At 39.1% G+C, this 25,867-nt stretch overlaps 1 protein-coding gene across 1 annotated transcript in view; it reads right to left on the bottom strand.

Moving 5' to 3' along the window:
• LOC130238859 (protein unc-13 homolog A) overlaps nt 1-25,196 on the bottom strand; it is a 58,610-nt gene extending 33,414 nt beyond the window's left edge. Inside the window, exons 1-4 of the mRNA XM_056469978.1 lie at nt 25,190-25,196; nt 18,524-18,553; nt 14,010-14,109; nt 3,902-4,019 (exon numbers count right to left, since the gene is read on the bottom strand). Of these exons, the coding sequence (XP_056325953.1) occupies nt 3,902-4,019; nt 14,010-14,109; nt 18,524-18,553; nt 25,190-25,196 (255 nt within the window). The remainder of the gene's footprint in view (nt 1-3,901; nt 4,020-14,009; nt 14,110-18,523; nt 18,554-25,189) is intronic.
• Nucleotides 25,197-25,867: the final 671 nt, after the last annotated feature.

Genomic DNA, 25,867 nt, shown 5'->3' with positions numbered 1-25,867 from the left:
TACATTCATAATATTTATGTTATTTGCTAATTAATAACCTCATGTGAAACTCTGAATCAGCATCTAATTTCATAGGCTACTATTGTCAATCGGAGATCGCATTTCAGTCATGGATGCACACTTTGAGAGCCTTACAACAAGGTAACCCGCGGTGCTGAAATATAATTGGCTAAACTGGCATTGGGTGGGTTAAAAGACCAAAACAAAGACAGCCGTTTCAGCATGTAACACACAAGCTCAAAGCAGAATATCTTCAGCATTGTTTCTCAGATAAACAAGAATGTTCACTGAGCATGTTTCTGAATATCTGCAAACATATCTTGCAGATGTTTTAATGCTTTAGAAGAGTCAAACACTTGCATACAGCACCTTTAAATACTGTAAATAACCCCAAACGTTCTGTATAAATCAATTTTCAATCATTGATAATTAAGACTACACATTTTTACACAATTGAATCCGTTTTTAATCATTTTAAATCTGTTGTTTAGTTATTACTGTATTGATTTAATTGTAATTATGTCGTTTTATTGTAATTATTGTATGATAATATATTACCATTGTGTAGAAAATCTGCTGTATAAATAAACTTGCCTTGTTTTGCTTTGACCAACTGCAGCTTTTCTGTTATACAAATGTATTTTGTAGAATAATGAAATTTTTTGTCAACTTATCCAGCATGTGTTTGACACAGCGGATGCCCTTCTAGCCGCAACCCAGAACTTGGAAACACCCATACACACTAATTCACACTATCATGCACTACAGCCAATTTAGTTCATCAATTCCCCTATAGCGCATGTGTTTGTGTAACAGGATAATTTCAGGCATATTGATTTCACTATATTTTCCTCCTGTTTAGTTACTGTTCATTTAAAATTGGTTTGTGTTCACAATATAATTGTAAAAAGAGTCTGTAAAGCGACAGTGGTTTCACCTCTTCTCCCCCTTGGGGTTAACATCAAGATGGTATAGTCCAAGCAGCCATACCTGTTGCACTATTGTTTGAGCGGTCTTTTCCACCTTTTTCCCTTAACTAAAGAGGTATGCTGTACCTGTTCCACATTGAACTGGGCTCTGTTCATAAACAACACACACACATACATATGTAAGTTTAAATTTAATCATATGTTTTATTTACTGATGTAAAAACAATTTGTTATATTGTAGAATGTTGTTTTTGTTGACAGTGTAATAGTGTGAGCTGAAGCTGCCGATCTGTCACAAACGTAATAACATTCTCTGTGCAGACTCAAAATGGTGTCCTCTCCTCATTTACAACACAACGCAGAGTAAAAGAGAGTACGGTTACATTTGGACTGTGGGGGAAACCGGGAGCACCCGGGGGAAGCCCACACCAACACGGGGAGAACATGCAGACTCCACACAGAAATGTCACCTGGCCCAGCCGAGACTAGAACCAGCGACCGTCTAGCTGTGAGGCCACAGTGCTAACCACCGAGCCACCGTGTCGCCTCATTTATTTATACTGAAACGTAATTCTTTTTAATTTACAGTATTCAGTCCCTCAAGGATTTAGCAGGGATATCTATGACCATTATTAAAACATGTTTTGCTGCCTAAAATGACTGATATTTTGAAAGCTTATCTCAAAACTGACACAAATCTTGGCTGTGCAAAATCCTGGAGAAACTAATATTTAAGGCATGTAAAATATAAGTAACTGTAACTGATTTATCTAAAAATGAGCAGTAATCACTTTATTTTCATTCATTCATTCATTCATTCATTCATTCATTTTCCTTATGCTTAATCTCTATTTCAGAGACTGCCACAGTGGAATGACCCGCCAACTATTCCAGCATATATTTTACACAGCGGATGCCCTTCCAGCTGCAACCCAGTACTGGGAAACACCCATACACACTCACACTCTATGGCCAATTTAGTTCATCAATTCCCCTATGTGTTTGGACTGTAGGGGAAACCGGAGCACCTGGAGGGAACCCACGCCAACACGGGGAGAACATGCAAACTCCACACAGAAATGCCAACTGACCCAGCCGGGACTCAAACCAGCGACCTTCTTGCTGTGAGGCCACAGTGCTAACCACTGAGCCAGCGTGTCATACTTAAAACATAATATTTTCAGTAGTAAGTAATTGAATTAATAATCACTACATCACACACTGCTCGCTGTATTCCCTCAGAAACATCTAAAAACGTTCTTAGAAAACACAATGAAGAACTTTAAACCTCATAAAGCACCAGAGACTGAAGAAGAAAACTCCCATTCATTATTGACAGTGGATGATGCATTTTTCATATCACGTTATGAAAGCATGAAGAAAAACTCATTTAGAAAGCAGGACATAAAAGAAGCAAATGGAAGGAGGCTCAGAAAAAGCGCAGTCTTTAAATAAAGCAGGCATTGGCTTACGTAACGGGACAGAACGAGGCGCATTACACCTCGCAAATCCAGCAGCACATCAGATCAGAAACCTGCCCATGATGAAACTTCGATAAAAACTGGGATTTGCCCAACCATCTCTAGGGTTTACAGAGAATGGTCAGAAAAAGAGGAAATAACCAGTGAGCGGCAGTTCTGTGGGCACAAATGCCCTGTTGATGCCAGAGGTCAGAGGAGAATGGCCAGACTGTTTCAGCTGATAGAAAGGCAACAGTAACTCAAATAAGCACTCGTTACAACCGAGGTCTGCAGAAGAGCATCTCTGAACACACAACACGTCCAACCTTGAGGCGGATGGGCTACAGCAGCAGAAGACCACACCGGGTGCCGCTCCTGTCAGCTAAGAACAGGAAACTGAGGCTACAATTCACACAGGCTCACCAAAACTGGACAAGAGAAGATTGGAGAAACGTTGCCTGGTCTGATGAGTCTCTCTATTTCTGCTGCCACATTCAGATGGTCGGGTCAGAATTTGGCCTCAACAACATGAAAGCATGGATCCATCCTGCCTTGTATCAGCAGGTCAGGCTGGTGCTGGTGGTGTAATGGTGTGGGGGAGATTTTCTTGGCACACTTTGGGTCCATTAATATCAATTGAGCATGGTGTCAACACCACAGCCTACCTGAGTATTGTTACTGACCATGTCCATCCCTTTATGTCCACAGTGTCTCCATCTTCTGATGGCTACTTCCAGCAGGATAACGCACCATGTCATAAAGCTCCAATAATTATTATGATTAAAACTAAAGAGATATCCTAATATTGCCATTCATTAAATTATTTAATGGATCAGAGCTAACATAGATATATATTCTTACTGTAAAAAATTCTTGCGGCCTTAAATGTTTTAGTTGAATCCAATGAATGTTTCTAGTCATCTCAACTTACACCAATCAAACTGACTAAAATATTAAGTTTGTATATGAAATATTGAGTTTGTATGTTAAACGTTTTATAATTTAAAAAATGTACTTGAAACCTGATTAATTAATAAGTTATTCATTCATTCATTCATTCATTCATTCATTCATTCATTCATTCATTCAGTTTCCTCTGGCTTAGTCCCTTGTTTATCAGGGGTCACCACAGCGGAATGAATTGCCAACTTATCCAGCATATGTTTTACACATCAAATGCCCTTCCAGATGCAACCTAGTACTGGGAAACCCCCATACACAGTCATTCACACACACTCATACACTACGGCCAATTTAGTTCATCAGTTCCCCTATAGCGCATGTGTTTGGACTGTAGCAGAAACCGGAGCACCAGGAGGAAACCCACACTAACACGGGGAGAACATGCAAACTCCACACAGAAACACTAACTAAACCAGCCGGGACTCGAATCAGCGTCTTTCTTCCTGTGAGGCCACAGTGCTGACCACTGAGCCACCGTGCCGCCCATACACACACATATATATTGCAATTATTCTTCTTATGATATGAGTAAAATCATGCAGCGCTGACCTCATTCGACTGCCGGATACTCTGCAGCGGGATCCAGACGTATCCCACCATTGTGTCCCAGATCAGTCCTTTATTCCACACCTCCACCGTGAGTCCCAGATCAAGACGATTGATCTCACTAGACAGACAAATACAGAGAGGAAAAAAGACAGAAGACGTCACTGATTATTGATTACTGATTATTATTAATGATTATTAGCACTTATAAAGTATGACAGCTATATCCAAATCCTATACCCGATACCTTAATAACTATTAATAAGTAGCTAACTAGTAGTTAATTAAGCTAAAGCCTTAGCTAAGTATTTGTTAATGGCACGATTAAAATAAAGTGTGAACAAAAATGTTCTTTCAGTGAACAACACATCTTTCGAATCTTTGTTAATGTTAAATGTTTTGGAGTGTTAAAGTGCTTCAACCTGCATGTTATTCATGTTTCTTAACTCTTTACTAACATGATTAATCATTAACAAAGCATGTGTTTCGGGAATTAGGAACGTGCCATCATTATAAAGTCTTGTGAACACCACTTCAAGTAAAATGTCACCCATAGAATTACAAAAATACAATAACTCTGCTTTTCTGAATTGATTTACACTCACCGGCCACTTTATTAGGTACACCTGTCCAACTGCTCGTTAACACTTATGTCTAATCAGCCAATCACATGGCAGTAACTCAATGCATTTAGGCATGTAGACATGGTCAAGATGATCTGCTGCAGTTCAAAGCGAGCATCAGAATGGGGAAGAAAGGGGATTTAAGAGACTTTGAACTTGGCATAGTTGTTTGTGCCAGACGGGCTGCTCTGAGTATTTCAGAAACTGCTGATCAACTGGGATTTGACCAAAATTGGACAATAGGAGATTAAAAAACGTTGCCTGGTCTGATGAGTGTCCATTTCTGCTGCCACATTCGGATGGTCGGGTCAGAATTTGGCATTAACATCATGAAAGCATGGATCCATCCTGCCTTGTATCAGCGGTTCAGGCTGGTGGTGGTGGTGTAATAGTGTGGGGCATATGTTCTTTGCACATTTTGGGTCCATTAGTACCAATTAAGCATCGTGTCAACACCACAGCCTACCTGAGTATTGTTGCTGACCATGTTTAGTATGGAGCAAAATCTCCATTTTGGAATATTTCCAATACCTTGTAGAATCTCTGCCATGAAGGATTAAGGCAGTTTCGAAGGCAAAAGGGGGTCCAACTTGGTACTAGTAAGGTGTGCCTAATAAAGTGGCCGGCGAGTGTATATATAACTGTTGAATTTATTTAAGGCAAGTATAATATAAGTAACAGCAATTTAATTACCTTAAAATGAACAGTAATCTCAAATTTTTGTGTTCAACAGAGGAAAGAAACTACACTGTAAAAGAAAGTGTACGGTTCCACATGATACGTCCATGCTGTCCCAACACAAATACTTGTAACTTGAACATATAACAATTCATTCGTCCCTAAAGAAATCTCAAGAATTGTGTCATTTCAGCTCATTTTAAATCAGTAGTTTGAACAAGCAGCAAAAATAATTTAATGTTTAATGTTTAAGTAAATGATGACAGAATGTTTCTTTTTGGGTGAACTATCCCTTTAACAAAAGATAAACAAAGTGTAATTTGTATGTTTCATAAGGACAATGAGATACAGCAGAAAATAAAACGCTTTTATTTTAATTAACATCAAGTCTGGCATTAAATGAACTGAGAGTGGTGTGGGCGAATAAGAGCTGCTCTGGAATCATGATTAGATGTTTATCCGGAGATGTTTGCATTTGCTGCATCAGGGTTTATTGCTGGCACCACACTGAGAAGATTTCATAGACTAAACTACTTTACATAATTACATCACGGCAAAACAGAAACTAATATAAAACCAAACATGGCCAGGAGGAATATGACACACGTCTCATTTAGAAAACAGCAGGACGCACTGTTAGAAAGAAGAGATAGGAGATAGTTACATTTCTGAGATGCGATGGAGCTATGATCACTTACAGTATGTGGACAAATGAGAGTTTATGCAATAAAAATACTGCTTTATATCAACCCAGGCTCATTATTGATATGTAGCCCTCTATACATTTCTGGAGAGCGTGAAATACGTCCCATACACAGTGGCCTCTGGTGGATTTGCAAAAACAAAAACTGCAAAAAAAGTAGCTCCAATTTCTCTTGCAAGTGCCATTCGCACCTGCTGTTCTCGCATAAATCCACCAGAGGCCACTGTCGCTTGACTGACCGTCTGACTGACCGACCGATCGATCCCCCACCCACCCCTTTCCCTAAACCCAACTGATAATGTTTTCAAAAGCGATTTAGAAAAAGAAAAGCCCTTGTCGGACTTTTACCACGTTTTCAGATTTTACCACGTTCTGTCTCTCATGATTTACTTATCTCACGTCTCTCTGATCTGGGTATTTATCTCTTTTCTCACGTCTCTCTGATCTGGGTATTTCTGGTACTGCTCTCTCTTGGTTTTCTTCATATCTCTCAGATAGACAATTCTTCATCTCTGTTAAGGATATTCGGTCACCCTCTGTCCCCCTGAAGTTAGGTGTTCCCCAGGGATCTGTTCTTGGCCCACTATTATTCACTATTTAGGAGAAACCCCCCTGCACTCCCCCCACTCACCATCATGAACAGCACTGTGGCTGCAGTAGAGTCATTCAGGTTCCTGGGCACCACCATCTCTCAGGATCTGAAGTGGGACATTCATATAGACTCTATTGTGAAGAAAGCCCAGCAGAGACTGTACTTCCTTCGTCAGCTGAGGAAGTTCAACCTGCCACAGGAGCTACTCGTACAGTTCTACTCAGCTGTCATCCAATCCATCCTCTGCACTTCAATCACCGTCTGGTTCAGCTCAGCTGCCAAAACCGACCTCCGTAGACTACAGCGAATAGTCCGGACTGCTGAACGTATCACTGGCACAACCCTTCCTACACTTCAAGAACTGTACTCTTCCAGAGTGAGTAAAAGGGCTCGCAAAATCACTCTGGACGCCTCACACCCAGCACACTACCTGTTCGAACTGTTACCGTCTGGTCGGCGCTTCAGAGCACCGAGCACAAAAACAGCCAGACACAGGAAAAGTTTCTTTCCTCAGGCTGTCTACCTTATGAACAGTTAAATATTCCCCTACTGTGCAATAAATATGTGCAATACTTTCTCATACGCACTTGTACACAGCACCTTATATCAATATACAATGCAATACTTTCTACATACGCACTTGTACACAGCACCTTATAACCTGTATATTTATAACAATCTGTACATACAACTCAACATCCAGGTTTCTTCACTAACCGCATCTGTTTAATGTTCATCATTTTTTATTATTATTATTTTATTTTTTCAGATTTATTTTGTGTTGTCACTTGTCACTTTATGTACACTGGAAGCTTCTGTAGCCAAAACACATTCCTTGTGTGTGTGTGAAGCACACTTGGCAATAAAACTGATTCTGATTCTGATTCTGATTCTGATTCTGATTCTGATTACCCAATCCCACTTGGTCTGATTTTACAACGTCATGGTCTAAACTAGGGTTGGGTATCGATTGGGGTTATTTTGATACCGGTGCTGAATTGATACTTTTAAAACGATACCGGTGCCAAAACAGTGCCTGAACTGATACTTTTGAGCCACAAAATGATGGTGGATGACTAGAAAAATCTTTTATTTGACAAAATCTTTTTAAAAATAATTTTAATAAAACAATATAATTAAAGTTTAAAGTAAACATAATTTAATATTCTATATAATTGAATTGCATTAATTTATTTCCTTTGATCATTTGTTGGTTAGCATGAATTTAAGATTTGCATTATGAAATTACATTAGCTTACTGCTAACCTGTGGAAAGGCTGTCATCAAAATACTGAACTCCTTTTTTCTATAGGGTTGTGACTATGTTTACATGGTTATCAGTATTCTAATGATTTGCTTTAATCTGAATGAGACAATAATAAGATTAAGGTGTTTACATGAGTTGCTTTTTGAATGTTCCTTTCATGATCCTCTCTTACATGTTATAGTACACAGATCGATTAACATCATTGCGTCATCACGCTATCCATGTTTCCAGAGTTTCATGTAATTTCAGGTGTTTCATTTTTAATTTTTCAACTTTAACTGCAGTTTCACTTTCATTCAGGAACATTTCATTCATGCCCCCATGACAAACTGAGGTATTTGATGTGAGCATTAAGTAAGGACTGGTGGAATTTGATACTGCACATTGAATGGAAAGAAAAAACCTCAGCATTTCGTGACGCAGGTGTCTGTGGTCCTTTAAGGTAATCAATAATCACTGTTTACATGGTAGTCTAGACTCTTAATCAGAGTATTGTCTTAATCACATTTAAATCAGAGCATTGGTGTTCATGTACATACTCATTGAAAGTGTCATTTGATGTCTTAAGCTTTCAGAGACAGTGCATTCCTCTGCCTTTAAGTTGATTCCATGAGCCCTCAAATGTGTCATTAAGTTTGACGTGTTGCCCTCTTACACGCAACTTTTATAAAGCATCTGCTGCACGTTGCTGTGTCAGAATCCTTACTTGTAAAATACGCTTTAAAACGCTTAGTTTAAGCCAGGCATGTCCAAGCTCGGTCCTGGAGGGCCGGTGTCCTGCAAAGTTTAGTTCCAACCCTAATCGGACACACCTGGGCTAGCTAATCAAGCACTTACTAGGCTTTCTAGAAACATCCGTGCAGGTGTGTTGAGGCAAGTTGGAGCTAAAATCTGCAGGACACCGGCCCTCCAGGACTGAGTTTGGACACACCTGGTTTAAGCAAATTTGATGAACGCGATCATGCATGTTGATCTGAAGAGAGTCGCTCTCGCTCACCGAATGCACTGTACTGTGTGCGTCCGTTCCCTAAGCAACAAGAACAAACACCTGACATCGCCTGTCTGTATTCCTCAAAGCTGTTTAGGATTAAATGTTTAGAGATGGCGTGACAATGCGTACCTATGTGTGCCCTTTGATGCACCCCTTAATGCTTCTTACGTCGTTGTTGTAGCACCAGTGGATAAGAATAAGAGTGTGAAGTTTGGTGTGTGTGATCAGAATATAGGGCATCACAGTGGCACAGTGGTTAACACAGCAAGAAGGTCGCTGGTTTGAGTCCCAGCTGGGTCAGTTGGCGTTTCTGTATGGAGTTTGCATGTTCTCCCCGTGCTGGCGTGGGTTTCCTCCGGGTGCTCCGGTTTCCCTCACAGTGCAAACACATGCGCTATAGGGGAATTGATGAACTAAATTGGCCCTAGTGAGAGTGTGTGTGTGTGTGTGTGTGTGTGTGTGTGTGTGTGTGTGTGTGTGTTTTCCAGTACTGGATTGCAGCTGGAAGGACATTCATTCACTCCTTCATTCATTTTCGATTCGGCTTAGTCCCTTTATTAATCTGGGGTCGCCGCGGCTGGAAGGATATTCCATGTGTAAAACATTTGCAGGATAAGTTGACGGTTCATTCCACTGTGGCGACCCCTGATGACTAAAGGGACTACGCCAAAAAAAAAAGAATGAATGATCAGAATATAGACAATAAAGGTTATGTAAAGTTATATAAAACAGTTTTATTAAATAGTTAAATCCATAAAAATAAGAGTTTGGCCACTGAACAGCTTTCTGAATAGAAAGATTATACATTTAAATTCAAATGAGTTATTGCAAATAACAATTACAAACTACAAAATTGCAACTAAATTTGATAGATTTTTTATATTTGTTTATTTTTCCTGCTTGTTCATTTTATTGTTATATTTTCCCCCAGCATATAAAATTTGGGTTTACTCATTTTTGGAACTCTGATCTTCAGATTTTGTGATTCATGTTTATTTATTCATTCATTTTCTTGTCTGCTTAGTCCCTTTATTAATCTGGGGTCGCCACCGCGGAATGAACCGCCAACTTATCCAGCACATTTTTACACAGTGGATGCCCTTCCAGCTGCAACCCGTCTCTGGGAAAGATTCATGTTTATATATATATATATATATATTTTTTTTTTTTTTCCCATTTATTTCTGCTTTTGAATTGCATTATGGGATGTTGATCTTTCTTCCATAAAAATGTACTTTGTAAAGTTGTAAAAAGTGACTTTTCTGCTCATTTGTAATAGTGTGCAGTGCTATATTGTTTGGGTTTGTGTTGTATAATACGCTGCAAACACCTTGTAATAAACTGCAGCACATTTTCTGTTATTATACAGACTAGATATTATCTCTTATATTATTTCAAACATCTAAAATGTCAATAAAAGTCACTTTGTTAAACTGTAGACTTGAATTTTCAATATCAAAAGTGGACAGAGCAGAGATCAACATCCCATAATGCAATTCACAACCGCAAATAAACACCTGACAATCCCAAAATACAGATATTTTTTTGCAGTGATGTTCCAGCCCTGCAGATGTGTGCAGTATATATATGCAGTGGTGGATATTAAAGGCACGTCACACACAGTACAGTATACAGGAGATTCTCTGCAGAGCTGCATTACGTAACACACACCAGCAGTGCTGCAGCAGAACACACGGCTACATTCACCGTCTGTTATCAATGAGGAAGAAATATGAATGAACACTGGAGCCAGACGGATGGAGAATTAAAGCAGGACAGAGGAGGATAAACTGATGATGGCAGACAGAGATACAGCATCTTACTGGCTACATGATACCGCATACAGATCTGTGAGCAAAAACAACATGAGGGGATGACGACAAAGACCAAAGAGGAGGAAAAGAACAGACTGAACACATGAAAGAGCGCACAAAGGAAACAGTAGAAATGGAATCTCTTTAATACACTGCAAACACATAATACACTGAGGTTTTGTCTTGTTTCTAGTCCAAATATCTAAAAACTATTAAATCAAGAAGCTTTTTTGGACAAGCAAAAAATACTGTTTTGTTTACAGAAGTAATTAATCAAAATTAAGTGAGTTTTTCCCTTAAAACAAGCAAATTAACCTGCAAATTGGGTAAGCAAAGTAATCTTGTTTTCCTTTTAACATAAGATTATTCTGCTTGCCCCACTGGCAGATTATTTTGCTTGTTTTAAGAGATATTCATTCATTCACTTTCTTGTCAGCTTAGTCCCTTTATTAATCCAGGGTCGCCACAGTGGAATGAACCGTCAACTTATCCAGCACATGTTTTACGCAGCGGATGCCCTTCCAGCCGCAACCTATCTCTGGGAAACATCCACACACACTCATTCACTACAGACAATTTAGCCTTCCCAATTCACCTGTACCACATGTCTTTGGACTGTGGGGGAAACTGAAGCACCCGGAGGAAACCCACGCGAACGCAGGGAGAACATGCAAACTCCACACTGAAACGCCAACTGACCCAGCCGAGGCTCGAACAAGCGACCTTCTTGCTGTGAGGTGACAGCACTACCTACTGCGCCACTGCGCCACCATTTTAAGAGATAAACTTGCTCAATTTTTAATTATCACTTCTGAAAACAAGAGAATATTTTTCACTTGTCTAGAAAACGCTTCTTGAGAGTTACTTCTTTAAGAGTTTTTATATATTTGGACTAGAAACGAGACAAAAACTCAACACAGGCTCATTGTCGATATGTACCCCTGTATACATTTATGGAGAGCGCGAAATACGTCCCAGGAGGTATGTTTCTTGCAGTTTTTGAGACCACTGTGTACGCTTTATCAGATGTCAAATTTCGCTGTTCTCATGTAAATCCATCAGAGGCCGCTGTTGACTGACTGACTGACTGACTGACCACTTCCCCTGCCCATCACTTTCCCTAAACCCAACCGACAGCATTTTCAAAAGCAATCCAGGAAAAGAAAAGCCCTAGTGGCCGCCTGGTTTTCAGATCTTACTACGTTCTCACCCTGTTATTTACTTTATGTTTTGCCTTTTATTATACCTGGTTTCTGGAACCATTTTTCACTGGACTCGAACCCCATCATCACGGTCAACTCCTTTCTGCATCTCAAGTCTGCCGACATATGCGGCGAGCCACTGGACAAACTGGTAACAGTGGAAAAGTTGTCTATATGGAGGTAAGCAGTCAGCTAGTAGTGTTAAAAGCAAGAGTAGCGTTGATGGTGTCATACCATCCCATAGCGTTCATTTTAAAGACAAAATGCAGCCATACCTAGCTCTGGCTACATAATTCACGCTCTCCAGAAATGTATACAGGGGTGCGTATCCACAATGAGCCTGTGTTGCAACAACTCTAAGTAAGAAAAGCAATTTTGCAGTGTATTTATAAAAGTTTCTGCTGGAGAGCAAAGAAGATGATTTTATACATGAATTTTTACTTGTTTAGAAAATGCTTCTTGAGATTTGCCTCTTTAAAAGGTTAGAGATTTGGACTAGAAACAAGACCAAAACTCAACCCAGGCTCATTATTGATACGTACCCCTGTATACATTTCTGGACAGTGTAAAATATGTCCCAGGGAGGTATGCTGTTTTTGCAGTTTTTGAGAATCTACCAGAGGCCGATGTGTATGCTTTATCAGATCTCAAATTTCTCTAGAGAGTGTCATTCGTGCTTGCTGTTCTTGTGTAAATCCACCAGAGGCTGCTGTCGATTGACTGACTGACCGACCGACCGACCAATCACCCACCCTCCTCCATCCCTAAACTCAACCGACAGTGTTTTCAAACGCAATCCAGAAAAAGAAAAGCCCCCACGGCCGCCTGATTTTTACCACATTTTCAGATCTTACCACGTTCTCACCTTGTCATTTACTTTATTTTTTGTCGTTTGTTTTACCTGGTTTCTGGAACTGTTCTTCGCTGGACTCAAACCCCATCATCATGGTCAACTCCTATCTGCATTTTAAGTCTGGACAAACTGGTAACAGTGGAAATAATCTACATGGAGATAAGCGGTCTGCCGGTAAGTGTGAAAAGCAACAGAAGCCGTCGGCCATCATACCGCCGTCATAATGACCTCTAGTGTTCGTTTTAGAAATGTATACAGGGGTACGCATCCACAATGAGCCTGTGTTGCAACAACTCTGAAAACCATTTTTGCTGTGTATTTCTAATAGTTCATCCTGGAGAGCAAAGAAGCTTATTTCTAACATGATTTTTTTTTATTGTGACTAATTGTATAGCTCAGAATTTTGATGGGAAAAACAAGACATTACTGTCAAAAGCAAACTCACAATTTAGAAGCAAACGAAACATATTTTTAACATAAACTCAGCTTAGTCTCTTTATTTATCAGGGGTCGCCACAGCAGAGTGAACCGCCAACTTATCCAGCATATGTTTTACACAACGGATGCCCTTCCAGCTGCAACCCAGTACTGGGAAACACTCATACACTACGTCCAATTTAGGTAATCAATTCCCCTATAGCACATGTGTTTGGACTGTGGGGGAAACCGGAGCACCCGGAGGAAACCCACACCAACACAGGGAGAACATGCAAACTCCACACAGAAACACCAACTGACCCAGCCGGGACTCGAACCAGCGACCTTCTTGCTGTGAGGCCACAGTGCTGACCGCTGAGCCACCGTGTCGCCCTACTTAGGATTCAGACATAAAAAGTCTAATTTTAAAATAAAAAATCAGATTTCAGAGAAATAGGTAGAGTGGGTAGCGCTGTCGCCTCACAGCAAGAAGGTCACTGATTCGAGCCTTAGCTGGGTCAGCCTTATCTGATGTTCTCCCCGTGTTGGCGTGGGTTTGCTCCGGGTGCTCCGGTTTCCTCCACATGCGCTATAAAGGAATTGATGAGCTAAATTGTCTGTAGTGTATGTGTGTGAATGAGAATGCATGGGTGTTTTCCAGGGATGGGTTGCAGCTGGAAGGGCATCCGCTTCGTATAAAACATGTGCTGGAGAAGTTGCGGTTCATTCCGCTGTGGCGACCCCAGATTAATAAAGGGACTAAGCCAAAAACAAAATTCATTCATTCATTCATTGTCTTTTCAGCTTAGTCCCTTTATTAATCTGGGGTCACCACAGCGGAATGAACCGCCAACTTATCCAATAAATCACAATATATTTTGGTGCAATATATCGTACAACAGAAAAGAGATATCGTGACAGGCCTAGTGTACTCATTTACGTTGAGCACTGTATATGTATGCTAGACTCACAACATGAAGTCCTGCTCCCAGCTTGGATCACTGCCCCGGACAGCGATGGTGGTGCTTTTCACATTCTGAACCTTGAGAGTCACGTACGTGTTGAATTTCTCTGCAGGAGCAGAAATAAAATATACATTAGTTATGACATGAAAATGCAGTTACCTTCTGCTTAGTCCCTGGTTTATCAGGGGTTACCACAGCGGAATGAACCACCACTTACTTGACAGATATATTTTTAATTTCAGGTGGTTTGTGTAATGTGTTTTATGTTTGGTAAAATAATCTCTAAATTATAATCTCACTGTCTTGTCCCAATAGGTGGATTTAGAGGTTTTTGCATAAAAAGCACAAGTGGATTTAGCTGGTTTTGACGCAAAAGAAAATCTACCTTGTTAAAAACCAAAGAATTGTCTAAAGTGGCATTTCTGAAGAAAGGGTATTTTATTTATTAGCTAATAACCTTATCATTACATATAAAATTAAACTTCTGAACCTAATCAGAGGAGCCTGATAGAAAATGCTCATTTACAAAAGAAGAGGTCTGGTGGATTTAGAGGTTTTTGCATCTGAACTCTTCATATATAAATATTAATATATTTATAAATTTTTATTAAAAAATTGTTAAGAAAAGAAACACTCAAATTATATATGGAAAGCATCAGCAATGCTCCGTGATGCACCGATATATCAAACTAAACCGAATCGATGGCATAATAATCGTAACCGAATCGTGAGACCAGTGTAAGTCCACACCCATATTTTTGAGTTTTTTTAGGTGAGAATGTAGTTGTTTAGATTGCAACTATGCAGTTTATTTATAAGGACACAGCGTCTATTTTAAAATATTTATAATTTTGAATATTCAGCACGCTGGCAGCCATCAGCCTGTCATACTGAACTGACCAAAGAAAGTGATGGTTGACGCTCTGTCACAAGATGGCGACAGAGACCGCATAATAAGCCCTAAAGCCTGGTTTATACTTCTGCGTCAAGTGATCGGCGTGACCCACGGCGTGACCCACGGCCTTCATACTTCTGTGCGTTTCTGTTGTTCTGCAATAACATTTCCAAAAAGCTAGGTGGCAGTGAGGTGTCTATGTTTATCTGTGTCGAGTTTCTTCGCTGGTGTTTTGTTTTTTCTGAACGCTTCCTTAATGTACAAGTGGTTCAAACTCGCTCATTTTGAGGGAGAAACCGGCGGACTAGCAACAACTTTAACCATAAGGTAAACACAAAACAAAACTTTCATCTGGAGCTCCTTCACGGGACTCGACACTTGTAAACACTCGCTCCAAAGGACTCACGTAGCTATCGGTCGCACCCACACTCGTCAGCGCTACCAAGCAGACCATTTGCGGACCTTGCGCTACGCGTTGTTGCGACATGTAGTTACATTTTTTGAGAGGTGTGCATCAGCGACGAGGGCTATGCGTCCACACGTAGGCTGCGGCGTAGCATACGCGTGCGCTTGATGCAGAGGTATAAATCAGCCTTTAGAGGGAGACAACTTTGCATTTTGTAAACATATGTTTCAAACTACAGCTAATTAAATCATTATTAAACAGGTAAGTGTTTGTTTTGTTCGTTTTAGAGCTGTTGTTACATATTGAGTGACTTATTTTGACAGTGCTGGTGTGTATTGTTCCTGTGTGTTGTAATCCTCCCTTATCTGTCTCTTTAGGTGCGTCCCAAATTGCATACTTACGCACTATTCTACGCCATTTTGTAGTATAAATAGTGTAAGTAGTGCGTTCACACTGAAAACTCTAAAAATAATAAGCGCACTTTATATACCTGGATGATGCACTCATTCAGCCGGTAAAACGAAAGTGTGTAATGATGGGACACTTCGCGCACTCAACGACCGCAGTTTTACTCATTTAGCGAAAGGGGCGGAGCATGTTGGATAACTTATTTATTTTGGACTGTGAAAGCGAAATTCTCCTATGACAGTGATTATAGCGAAACCTGATGGTGAATGCAGCAATACTCACAGCAGGTATTAGTTGGTACTTTGTTCATTTATTTCACTAATTTGGCAACCGTCAAACGTCATCTGGGAAACGGGTTAAATTTCCGCTCAATAAAAAAACATTAGTGCTCCATTTGGGACGACACTACATACATATACTATTTGAGAGCGTAAGTGCATAAGTATATGAAGTATATAATTGGGATGCAGCTTTTCTCTCTCTCCACATGAGTGGAGATCAGGTGCAGCTGTAGGAGGGGCGGCGCCAATTATAAAAGCATGCTGTTGGCGCTGTTCATTGAGTTTTCTTCCTGTTTCCCCTCGCTGTTGTGTTTGTGCGTGCGTGTGTGTGAGCAGACGCTCTAAGTTCTCTGTGGGGCAGTGATATCTTTGTCCGCAAGCCTTTTCCAATGTCATCTGGTGAGATACTCTGTTAAATATGGTTATAGAACGGTATTCTGTATTAGCTAGTGATGGTGAAATGAAGCTTTCTGAACCAGTGAAGCGCTCGACTCAATTGTATCGGAAAAAGATTCGTTACTCGAAGCTTTCTAAATCAGAGCTCGATGAGGACCTCTTCTGGTTAAAGTGTGGGAAAGCACTGTGTTGCAATAATATCAAATGTTCACAACTAACTCATTCATGTAGTAATACAACAACAGTAATATAAACAAATAACTCAATTACTGTAGTATTTACACATAAGGTATATTACATTACACCACAGATTACTGTAGTAAAATACAAGGTATACAAAAGCATTTGCATCTTATTCCAACTAGTCCTTCACCCACCCACTCGTTCCAAGCGAGGATCGAACCAGCAACTCCTGCATGGGAGGCGAATGCTTTAAGGAGGAGGCTATGTGAGTGAAGCTTTCGACTTGCACTCGCCAGCTGGCCTCCGTTAAACACTATACTACGATATGCAGTGGTTTTCTTTAAAGATAGTTGTAAAAAATACACTAATACACTTTAGTATGCTTCAAAACCTTTTACTATAAATTACTATTGTATTTTAGTTTAATTACTGGTGCATGTGACCCGGCCCAGTGCTTAGAAACATTAGAAATGTATGTAATCGACGCCTAATCTCTTGCTATACACTTTACTAACCCATGGGGGTGTTTAAACCTTTGAATCAAAATTCTAAGCAGTCACATGGGTATAGGAGAAAGTGAAGCTTCGGACGTCACTGATCACGTGATTATGGCAAAACAAATCAAGCTCCGGTACACTGCTTCACTGCGAGATGTATCGTTTGTCTGATACATGCTTCGAAGCCTCGGCACACAACGTCACATCACTAGTATTAGCTGTGGCTAAATGTTTATTTACTGCTGAATGATGTAAGGGAAGGCCCTTTGTTCTTTTGTCACTTTTTCTCCTGTTTAAAGGATAGACAAGAGGGGTAGAATTGTTGTTTCGTTTACTGAACTTTATTTCGGTTTAGGTAAGAGATCCAATATTAGGTAGCGTACTTTATTTTGTTTGTTGTTTGGCCTTTTGTTCCCTTACCACATTTGCTTTGATGTTGGAAATATTTATGTTTAATAAATCTGTTTACCCCTTTTTGACAACTTGGCCTGTGTGTGTGTGTGTGTGTGTGCTTAGGGAGCAGGAAAGTGGACTCCCCGGTGACCACTTTTAATAGACGGTCATCCATATCTTTTATGTGTATACTGCGGTGCTTCCGCTACGTAACAATTGATACCATTGTAATCTGCTAGTGTTTGCGTTGCTTTGGCTTTTTCAGGGTTAATTATTGTGGTCTTCCGATAGCAAAATAAAAATACTGGGAAATCTGATTCATGCCGTTCAACCTATAATCTTAAAATGTCAGCAAAATCAGCTGTTTTGTCATCACTTTATGCTAGAAAATCATTCAAACACTAGCTCTAAAGTGACGTTGGTGAATGAGCAGCGGTTTCTGCTGTTCTGACGTCAGCTGCAGATGTCAATGAATGGCAGAAGAAAGTAGTTCCTCATACAAAAGGGTTTTGAGGACTCTGCGTGTTTTTTTTTTTTATTTGTATACACAATTATGCTGATGAACTGTTGTATAAACGCAATATCACACGAGTAGCAGTACGATATGGTTGTATATCAGCACTGTGGTACACTAACGGACTCCTCCCACCAGTGCGATATACAGCCACATGAATTATATTACATTATAGCATATAATATTATAATAATTATTTAAATTATTATATTATTTTGAAAATTAAATTAAATAGAAAACTATTACACATTAAAGTTGTGACCTAAACAAACAGAATCACAATTTAAAAGAAAACTGAATTAAATTCTAATAAATTGATTATTATTACTACCTTAGTACTAAAACAATTCAAAATAAAAACGTATTTAAAAATAGAAATTGACTCATAAATTAGTTCTTGCATAAAATACAATTGAATCAGACTGCAACCTATGTTCCTCATTATAGGTCTCTGTAAATGAAAACCTGCTAATGAACAGATATAGCTAGTGTCCTTATAATGTTTTATAAATATGTCATATTAAATGATCAATCGATAAAAACTCACCCTGGGGTCCATCATACTTGGCCTTCTTCACTGCAGGAAACAAACATGAAAGCAGGAATTAATATCAGAGAATAAAATGCAAATCAAACTAGAACAACATAACAAATATGAAAAGTTGGATTTGCTCAAAACTCTATATGTTACAATTTCTAGATTTGCAAAACTGCTGGGTTCTTTACTTTGAATAAAAGTAACTTCACCATTGTTAAAGTATTTATGTATGTATGTATGTATGTATGTATGTATGTATGCATGTATGTATGTGTGTATGTGTGTATGTATGTATGCGTGTATGTATGTATGTATGTATTTGTGCATGTGTGTATGTAAGTATGTATGTATGTATGTATGTATGCGTGTATGTATGTATGTATGTATTTGTGCATGTGTGTATGTAAGTATGTATGTATGTATGTATGTATGTATGTATGTATGTATGTATGTATGTATGTATGTATGCATGTATGTATGTATGTATGTATGTATGTATGTATGTATGTATGTATGTATGTATGTATGTATGCATGTATTTGTGCATGTGTGTATGTATGTATGTATGTATGTAAGTATGTATGTATGTGTGTGTATGTATGTATGTATGTATGTATGTATGCATGTATTTGTGCATGTGTGTATGTAAGTATGTATGTATGTATGTATGTATGTATGTATGTATGTATGTATGCATGTATTTGTGCATGTGTGTATGTATGTATGTATGTATGTATGTATGTAAGTATGTATGTATGTATGTATGTATGTATGTATGTATGTATGTATGTATGTATGTATGCATGTATTGTGCATGTGTGTATGTATGTATGTATGTATGTAAGTATGTATGTGTGTATGTATGTATGTATGTATGTATGTATGTATGTATGTATGTATGTATGTATGTATGTATGTAAGTATTTACGTATGTATGTATTTGTGCATGTGTGTATGCAAGTATGTATGTATGTATGTATGTATGTATGTATGTATGTATGTATGTATGTATGTGTGTATGTATGTGTGTATGTATGTATGTATGTATGTATGTATGTATGTATGTATGTATGTATGTATGTATGTATGTATGTATGTATGTATGCGTGTATGTATGTATGTATGTATGTATGTATGTATGCGTGTATGTATGTATGTATGTATGTATGTATGTATGTCTGTAGGTATGTATGTCTGTATGCGTGTATTATGTATGTATGTATGTTGTATGTATGTATGTATGTATGTATGTATGATATTGCTTCTTACATATAAAGCTCCTAATAATCTAGCTCCTGTTTATCTAACCAATCTTCTGTCTCGCTACAATCCAACTCGCTCTTTAAGATCTCAAACTCAGGGCTTCTGGTAGTACCTAGAATAGCAAAGTCGAGTAAAGGAGGTCGAGCCTTCTCATTTATAGCTCCTAAACTCTGAATAGCCTTTCTGATAACGTCCGAGGCTCAGACACATCTCCCAATTCAAACTAGATTAAAGACCTATCTGTTCAGTAAAGCATACACTTAGTGCACCACTTAGGGGGCTTCCACACAGGTTATGCATCTTGCTGATATACACTGTGAACATCAGCTACGCTAATTATTTTCTTTATTCTCCATTTCCACCTGGGGATACTCTTCCGAGGCCTCAGACTATGCAGAGTCACTGATTCGATCCAAGACCAACGACGAGATGATCCCAAGGTTTCCATATCCTGGACCTGGCCGAATCCTGAACAACTACTGCGAGTCATGGAAGAGTGGAGAACATGAGGACTGTTTCCTATGACGCCTCCAGAGACAGACGAGTCTCGCTGAGGCCAGCTTCCAGCCTCCGCCACTGAGACTGCAGCTCTGCACAAGACGTTTGGCCAGCGGAGAAATTAAAAGGTCGTGCCCAACTGAGCCTGGTTTCTCTCAAGGTTTTTTTTTCTTCACTTCCGCCTTTAGTGAAGTTTTTTTTCCCTCTCCGCTGTCGCCACTGGCTTGCATGGTTCAGGATCTGTAGAGCTGCGCATCGTTGGATTTGCTCTTCAATATTTGGACTCTCAGTAGTGATTATTAAACCACACTGAACTGAGCTAAACTGAACTGAACTTAAACACTACAAACTGAACTACACTGTTCCTATTTACTGTGACCTTTTATGTGAAGCTGCTTTGACAATCTACATTGTATAAGCGCTATACAAATAAAGGTGAATTGAATTGAATTGAAATGTATGTATGTATGTATGTATGTATGTATGTATGTATGTATGCGTGTATGTATGTATGTATGTATGTATGTATGTATGTATGTATGTATGTATGTATGTATGTATGTATGCGTGTATGTATGTATGTAAGTATTTACGTATGTATGTATTTGTGCATGTGTGTATGCAAGTATGTATGTATGTATGTATGTGTTTTAATGCCATATCAGCTATATTCATGACAACATTAGTTATAAATATTTAGTTTATAATTTACAATCATCAATGTTTCTTAATTGCATTATATAAAGGCCACATAGACCATAATACTGATAAAAATTCATAAAAGTTTACTCTATGTGATCAATGATTAATATTGTCAAATTTCTCCAAGACACCTTTTAAAAAACATCCTAAATAAAAACTTTCTATAAAGTTTTGCCATTTTGAGTGTAATTGCTTTACAAAACAACCTATTTAATAAGAATAAAAAAAGGAAAAAAATTTACATTATTTACATTATAATAAATACATTTTAATGTAAAATACTATTTATAATATAAATATTTTGCAAAAATAAGCTTAAAATATCTGGCAAGCAACATTAAAAAATCCTATATTCCAAGTTTACTTTTATCAAGTGTGTGACATATTAAAAATGTACTGTTATTATCTGATTTAATTGGGATTTTTTTGTGAATTGGACTGATTCAGTTCAACTTCGACCAGAGAGAGACTTTAAAAAACAATAGATCAAGTTTACCAATTATAAAAATATTTTATCAATTAAAAGTAATCAACAGTAATAAATAATATACAAGGTAAAATACATAAATAATAATAATGATAATATATCAGATAAAAATCTACAACAGTTTTTTAAGGTTTCCTTTTGATGAAAATTGTACAATTTTAGACAGATCTACATTTAAAATATTTCATTTAAAGCCTCTCCAGATAAAAATTGTTGTCTGATAACATAAAAAATGGGGCACTCCACAAGAATATGTTTAACTGTTTAGTTTCTGTTGCAATATAGATATTTTGGAGGTTTTCTTCTCCTTTGAGTAAATGTTCATGCGTGAGTCTCATGTGTCCAATGCGGCATCATCTTCAACCAAGAACTTAAGACTTTTCTGAACATGTGTAATTGTTTGCAGTGCTATATTGTCTGGGTTGGTTTGTATATTACGCTACAGAAATCTTGTAATAAACTGCCAGTACATTTTCTGTCATTTTACATACTTATTTCTCTAGATGTTATTTCTTATACATTATACATATTATCCCAAACGACTAACACAAGCGGCAACATCCCGCTCTCCCTCGTGAAGCAAATACAGAAGAAACTGAATCTGCAATTTATGGAAATTCTGCTAGTCCTGCTCCATAATAGAGCAGATTTCTATCCACTGTTAGAATGGCCAACTTTACAGCAGAAAAAAAGGCGTTTATAGCCTGGAACAAAGAACGATTTTGGTTCATATAGCTATTATTACCCTTCATGACAACTGTGAGGGGGTGAATTTTTTTATAACTCATCCGTTTCCTTTATATTAGGTTATATTAAGTCTGCATAATTAAGGGCGTGGCCACTTGAGTGACAGCTAGGTCTCGCCGGTCGCCGTCACTTCACCTCAGCTGAATCCAGCAGATTAGCCACTGATCTCAGCATATTCATCATATTTTGTGTTATTTCATGTGACTTTACAGTCAGTTTCCTTTTGGAATTATTTCTTACAATTATCAGATGATATGGGATGCTGTGTGCACTTTACAGTGCTCACAAGCCATTCATGTGGCCTCGTTTCCCATGTGAGTAAAGTTATATACTTGTATACCATCTCTATAAATGTGTGTGCTTTATTTAAGATCATTTATCATTAACATTTTTCTTTAGACCCGTAAAGCACTCCAGAATGTGACAGATTGATTAGCTGTAGGCTCTAGAACAGTCATCTGAAGCGTTATCATACAGTGTTATGCTGGAGTTCATCAATAGTCCTGCATTTACTAACACACACTATATCTGAAGTGTTTGGAAGTAATTCGCGTTTTCCTCCTGTAGAAAAATGTCATAGAACAATGTTTAGTGTTTGCTTGTTTGGTATCGCTCGGTCAGTGCGATGATGTGCAAACAAAATGGCGACGGTTGGCCGCGCCTACTTGTAGCTTCTTTTGCGTTCTTCAGTAACCTATGGGTGACGTCACGGATACTACGTCCATATATTTTACAGTCTATGCTAAAACATCAATAAAAGTCACTTTGTTAAACTGTAGAGTTGAATTTTCAACATCAAAATTGGACAGAGCAGAGATCAACATCCCATAATGCCATTCACAAATTGGAAATAAATACGGACACTGTTCATTAACAGATATTTCACAGTGTTCTACTTCCAACTCTACAGTTCCTTTATCTGCCTGCTCATTCCAATGAATCTCAGATGGCCGGGTATTCAACAACATTTATTCATTCATTGGCCTTCAGCTTAGTCTCTTATTTATCAGGGGTCACCACAGCGGAACGAACCGTCAACTATTCCAGCATATATTTTACACTGTGGTTGCCCTTCCAGCTGCAGCACAGTACAGGGAAACACACATACACACTCATTCACACACATTCATACACTATGGCCAATTTACTGTGGGGGAAGCCGGAGCACCCGGAGAGAACCCACGCCAACACGGGGAGAACATGCAAACTCAGAAATGCCAACTGGCCCAGCCAGGACTCAAACCAGCGACCTTCTTACTGTGAGGCCACAGTGTGACACCACTACAACAAATAATTTCAAAGCTATTAATGCTGATAAAAAACTTGAGTGCTTGTAAGCAAGACATAGAATCCGTACAAATGTAACCCACAGTGGAAGTTAAAGACATATTCCAGAAAGGAGCGCATGTTTTATATATCAGGGTGATTTCTGGAAGTTTTCCATCTCTGATGATGATGATGATGATGATGATGATGTGTGTGTGTGTATATATATGTGTGTGTGTGTGTGTATGTGTGTGTGTGTGTGTGTGTGTGTGTATGTGTGTGTTAATGCATTATTGATACCCGCTGTAGCACATGCATATACAGTGCAGAGGAACATTAATATGCAAACACACACACACACACACACACACACACACGCACACGCACACGCACACACACAGCTGAACTCATCAGAACAGCCATTAAAAGAGGAAGAGAGTATATTTTAAAGTCAGCTGGACACACACACACACACACACACACACACTGAGACACACAGACACACTCAGACATAAGCACACACATGCTATATCTCTCTTTCTTACACACACACACACACACACACACACACACGCACACACACACACTCGCACACACACTCACACGCACACGCACACACACGCGCACACACGCGCACACACACGCGCACACACGCACACGCGCGCACAACACACACACACACACACACACGCACACACACACACACACAGCTGAACTCATCAGAACAGCCATTAAAAGACAAGAGAGTATATTTTAAAGTCAGCTGGACACCACACACACACACACACACACACACACACACACACACACACACACACACACACACTGAGACACACAGACAGACAGACACACTCAGACATAAGCACACACATGCTATCTCTCTCTTTCTCACACACACACACACACTCACTTTCTCTCAAACCATAACCAGCCTCTAACAGAAAAAAATCATCAATTGTATTTGTTATAATCAGGGGCGGTGTGGTGGCGCAGTAGGTAGCGCTGTCGCCTCACAGCAAGAAGGTCACTGGTTCGAGTCCCAGCTGGGTCTGTTGGGTTTCCTCCAACAGTCCAAGCACATGTGCTATAGGGGAATTGATGAACTAAATTGGCCGTAGTGTATGAGTATGAGAGTGTATGGATGTTTCCAAGTACTGGGTTGCAGCTGGAAGGGCATCCGCTGCGTAAAACATATGCTGGATAAGTTGGTGGTTCATTCCGCTGTGGCGACTCCAGATAAATCAAGGGACTAAGCCGGAGGAAAATTAATGAGTGAAGGAATGTTATAATCAGACTTGAAGCTATCATGACAACAGCAGTCCAGAAGTATCATTAGCGTCGTCTATAAGTCAGACATAAAGTATTAAAGCCTCCTGAAATCTTGTTTTAAAGAACAGGTCAACATTTAAGCTGTGTGATGACAGAACCATCCTCCAAACACAACAAATGTGGCTCTCTACGCCAGCAAACACTACAGTTTAGAAATAAAGTCTTGAGTTGAAGTGCATTGTGTTTTCAGCACGTCAGCAGATTCCCAGAGGAAAACACGGTGTGCTTTTATTAGACTGCAGCCGCTGTGTCTCTGCCTCTGATGGAGTCACTGGGTTTTTCCTGCCGGTGTCACTGATTAATCCTGCACGCTTCTTTCTGTCCTATTAAAGTGACAGCAGTTAATGTCATTATCAGACTCATCTTTCACAATGGACACTTACAGCTCATCTGTTCATCTGGATGAGTGAACGGAAAATGGATGGATGGACAGACGGATGGAAAATAGATGGATGAAGAGATGGATGGATAATTGGATAGATGGATGGATAATAGCTAGATGGATGGATAATTGGATAGATGGATGGATAATAGCTAGATGGATGGATGAGTGAATGGATGAATGGAATGATTGAACAATGAATGGATGGATGAATTAATAACAGAACAATGAATGGATGGATGGATGGATGGATGGATGGATGGATGGATGGATGGTTAGATGGCCGGATGGATGGATGGATGGATGGATGGATGGATGGATGGGATGGATGGATAATAAGTGGATGGATGGTTGGATGGCCAGATGGATGGAAGGATGGATGGATGGCCAGATGGATGGAAGGATGGATGGATGGCCAGATGGATGGATAATAGGTAGATGGATGGATGAATGGATGGATGGGTGAATAGAGGGAATGATAGAACAATGAATGGATGGAATGACAGAATGATGAATGATGGAGGATGCATGGACGAATTAAAGATAGAACAATGGATGAATGGATGATGGATAATTGGATGGATGGATGGATGGATGGATTGATGAATGATGGATATTAGCTAGATGAAGGATGGTAGATGGATGGATGGATGGAAAATTGGATGGATGGTTGGATAGA

Source organism: Danio aesculapii, chromosome 2 (genome assembly GCF_903798145.1).
Source record: "Danio aesculapii chromosome 2, fDanAes4.1, whole genome shotgun sequence".
Taxonomy (NCBI): Eukaryota; Metazoa; Chordata; class Actinopteri; order Cypriniformes; family Danionidae; genus Danio; species Danio aesculapii.
The sequence above is the reverse complement of the archived record's forward strand: the minus strand, read 5'-3'. Positions and strand labels throughout refer to the sequence as shown.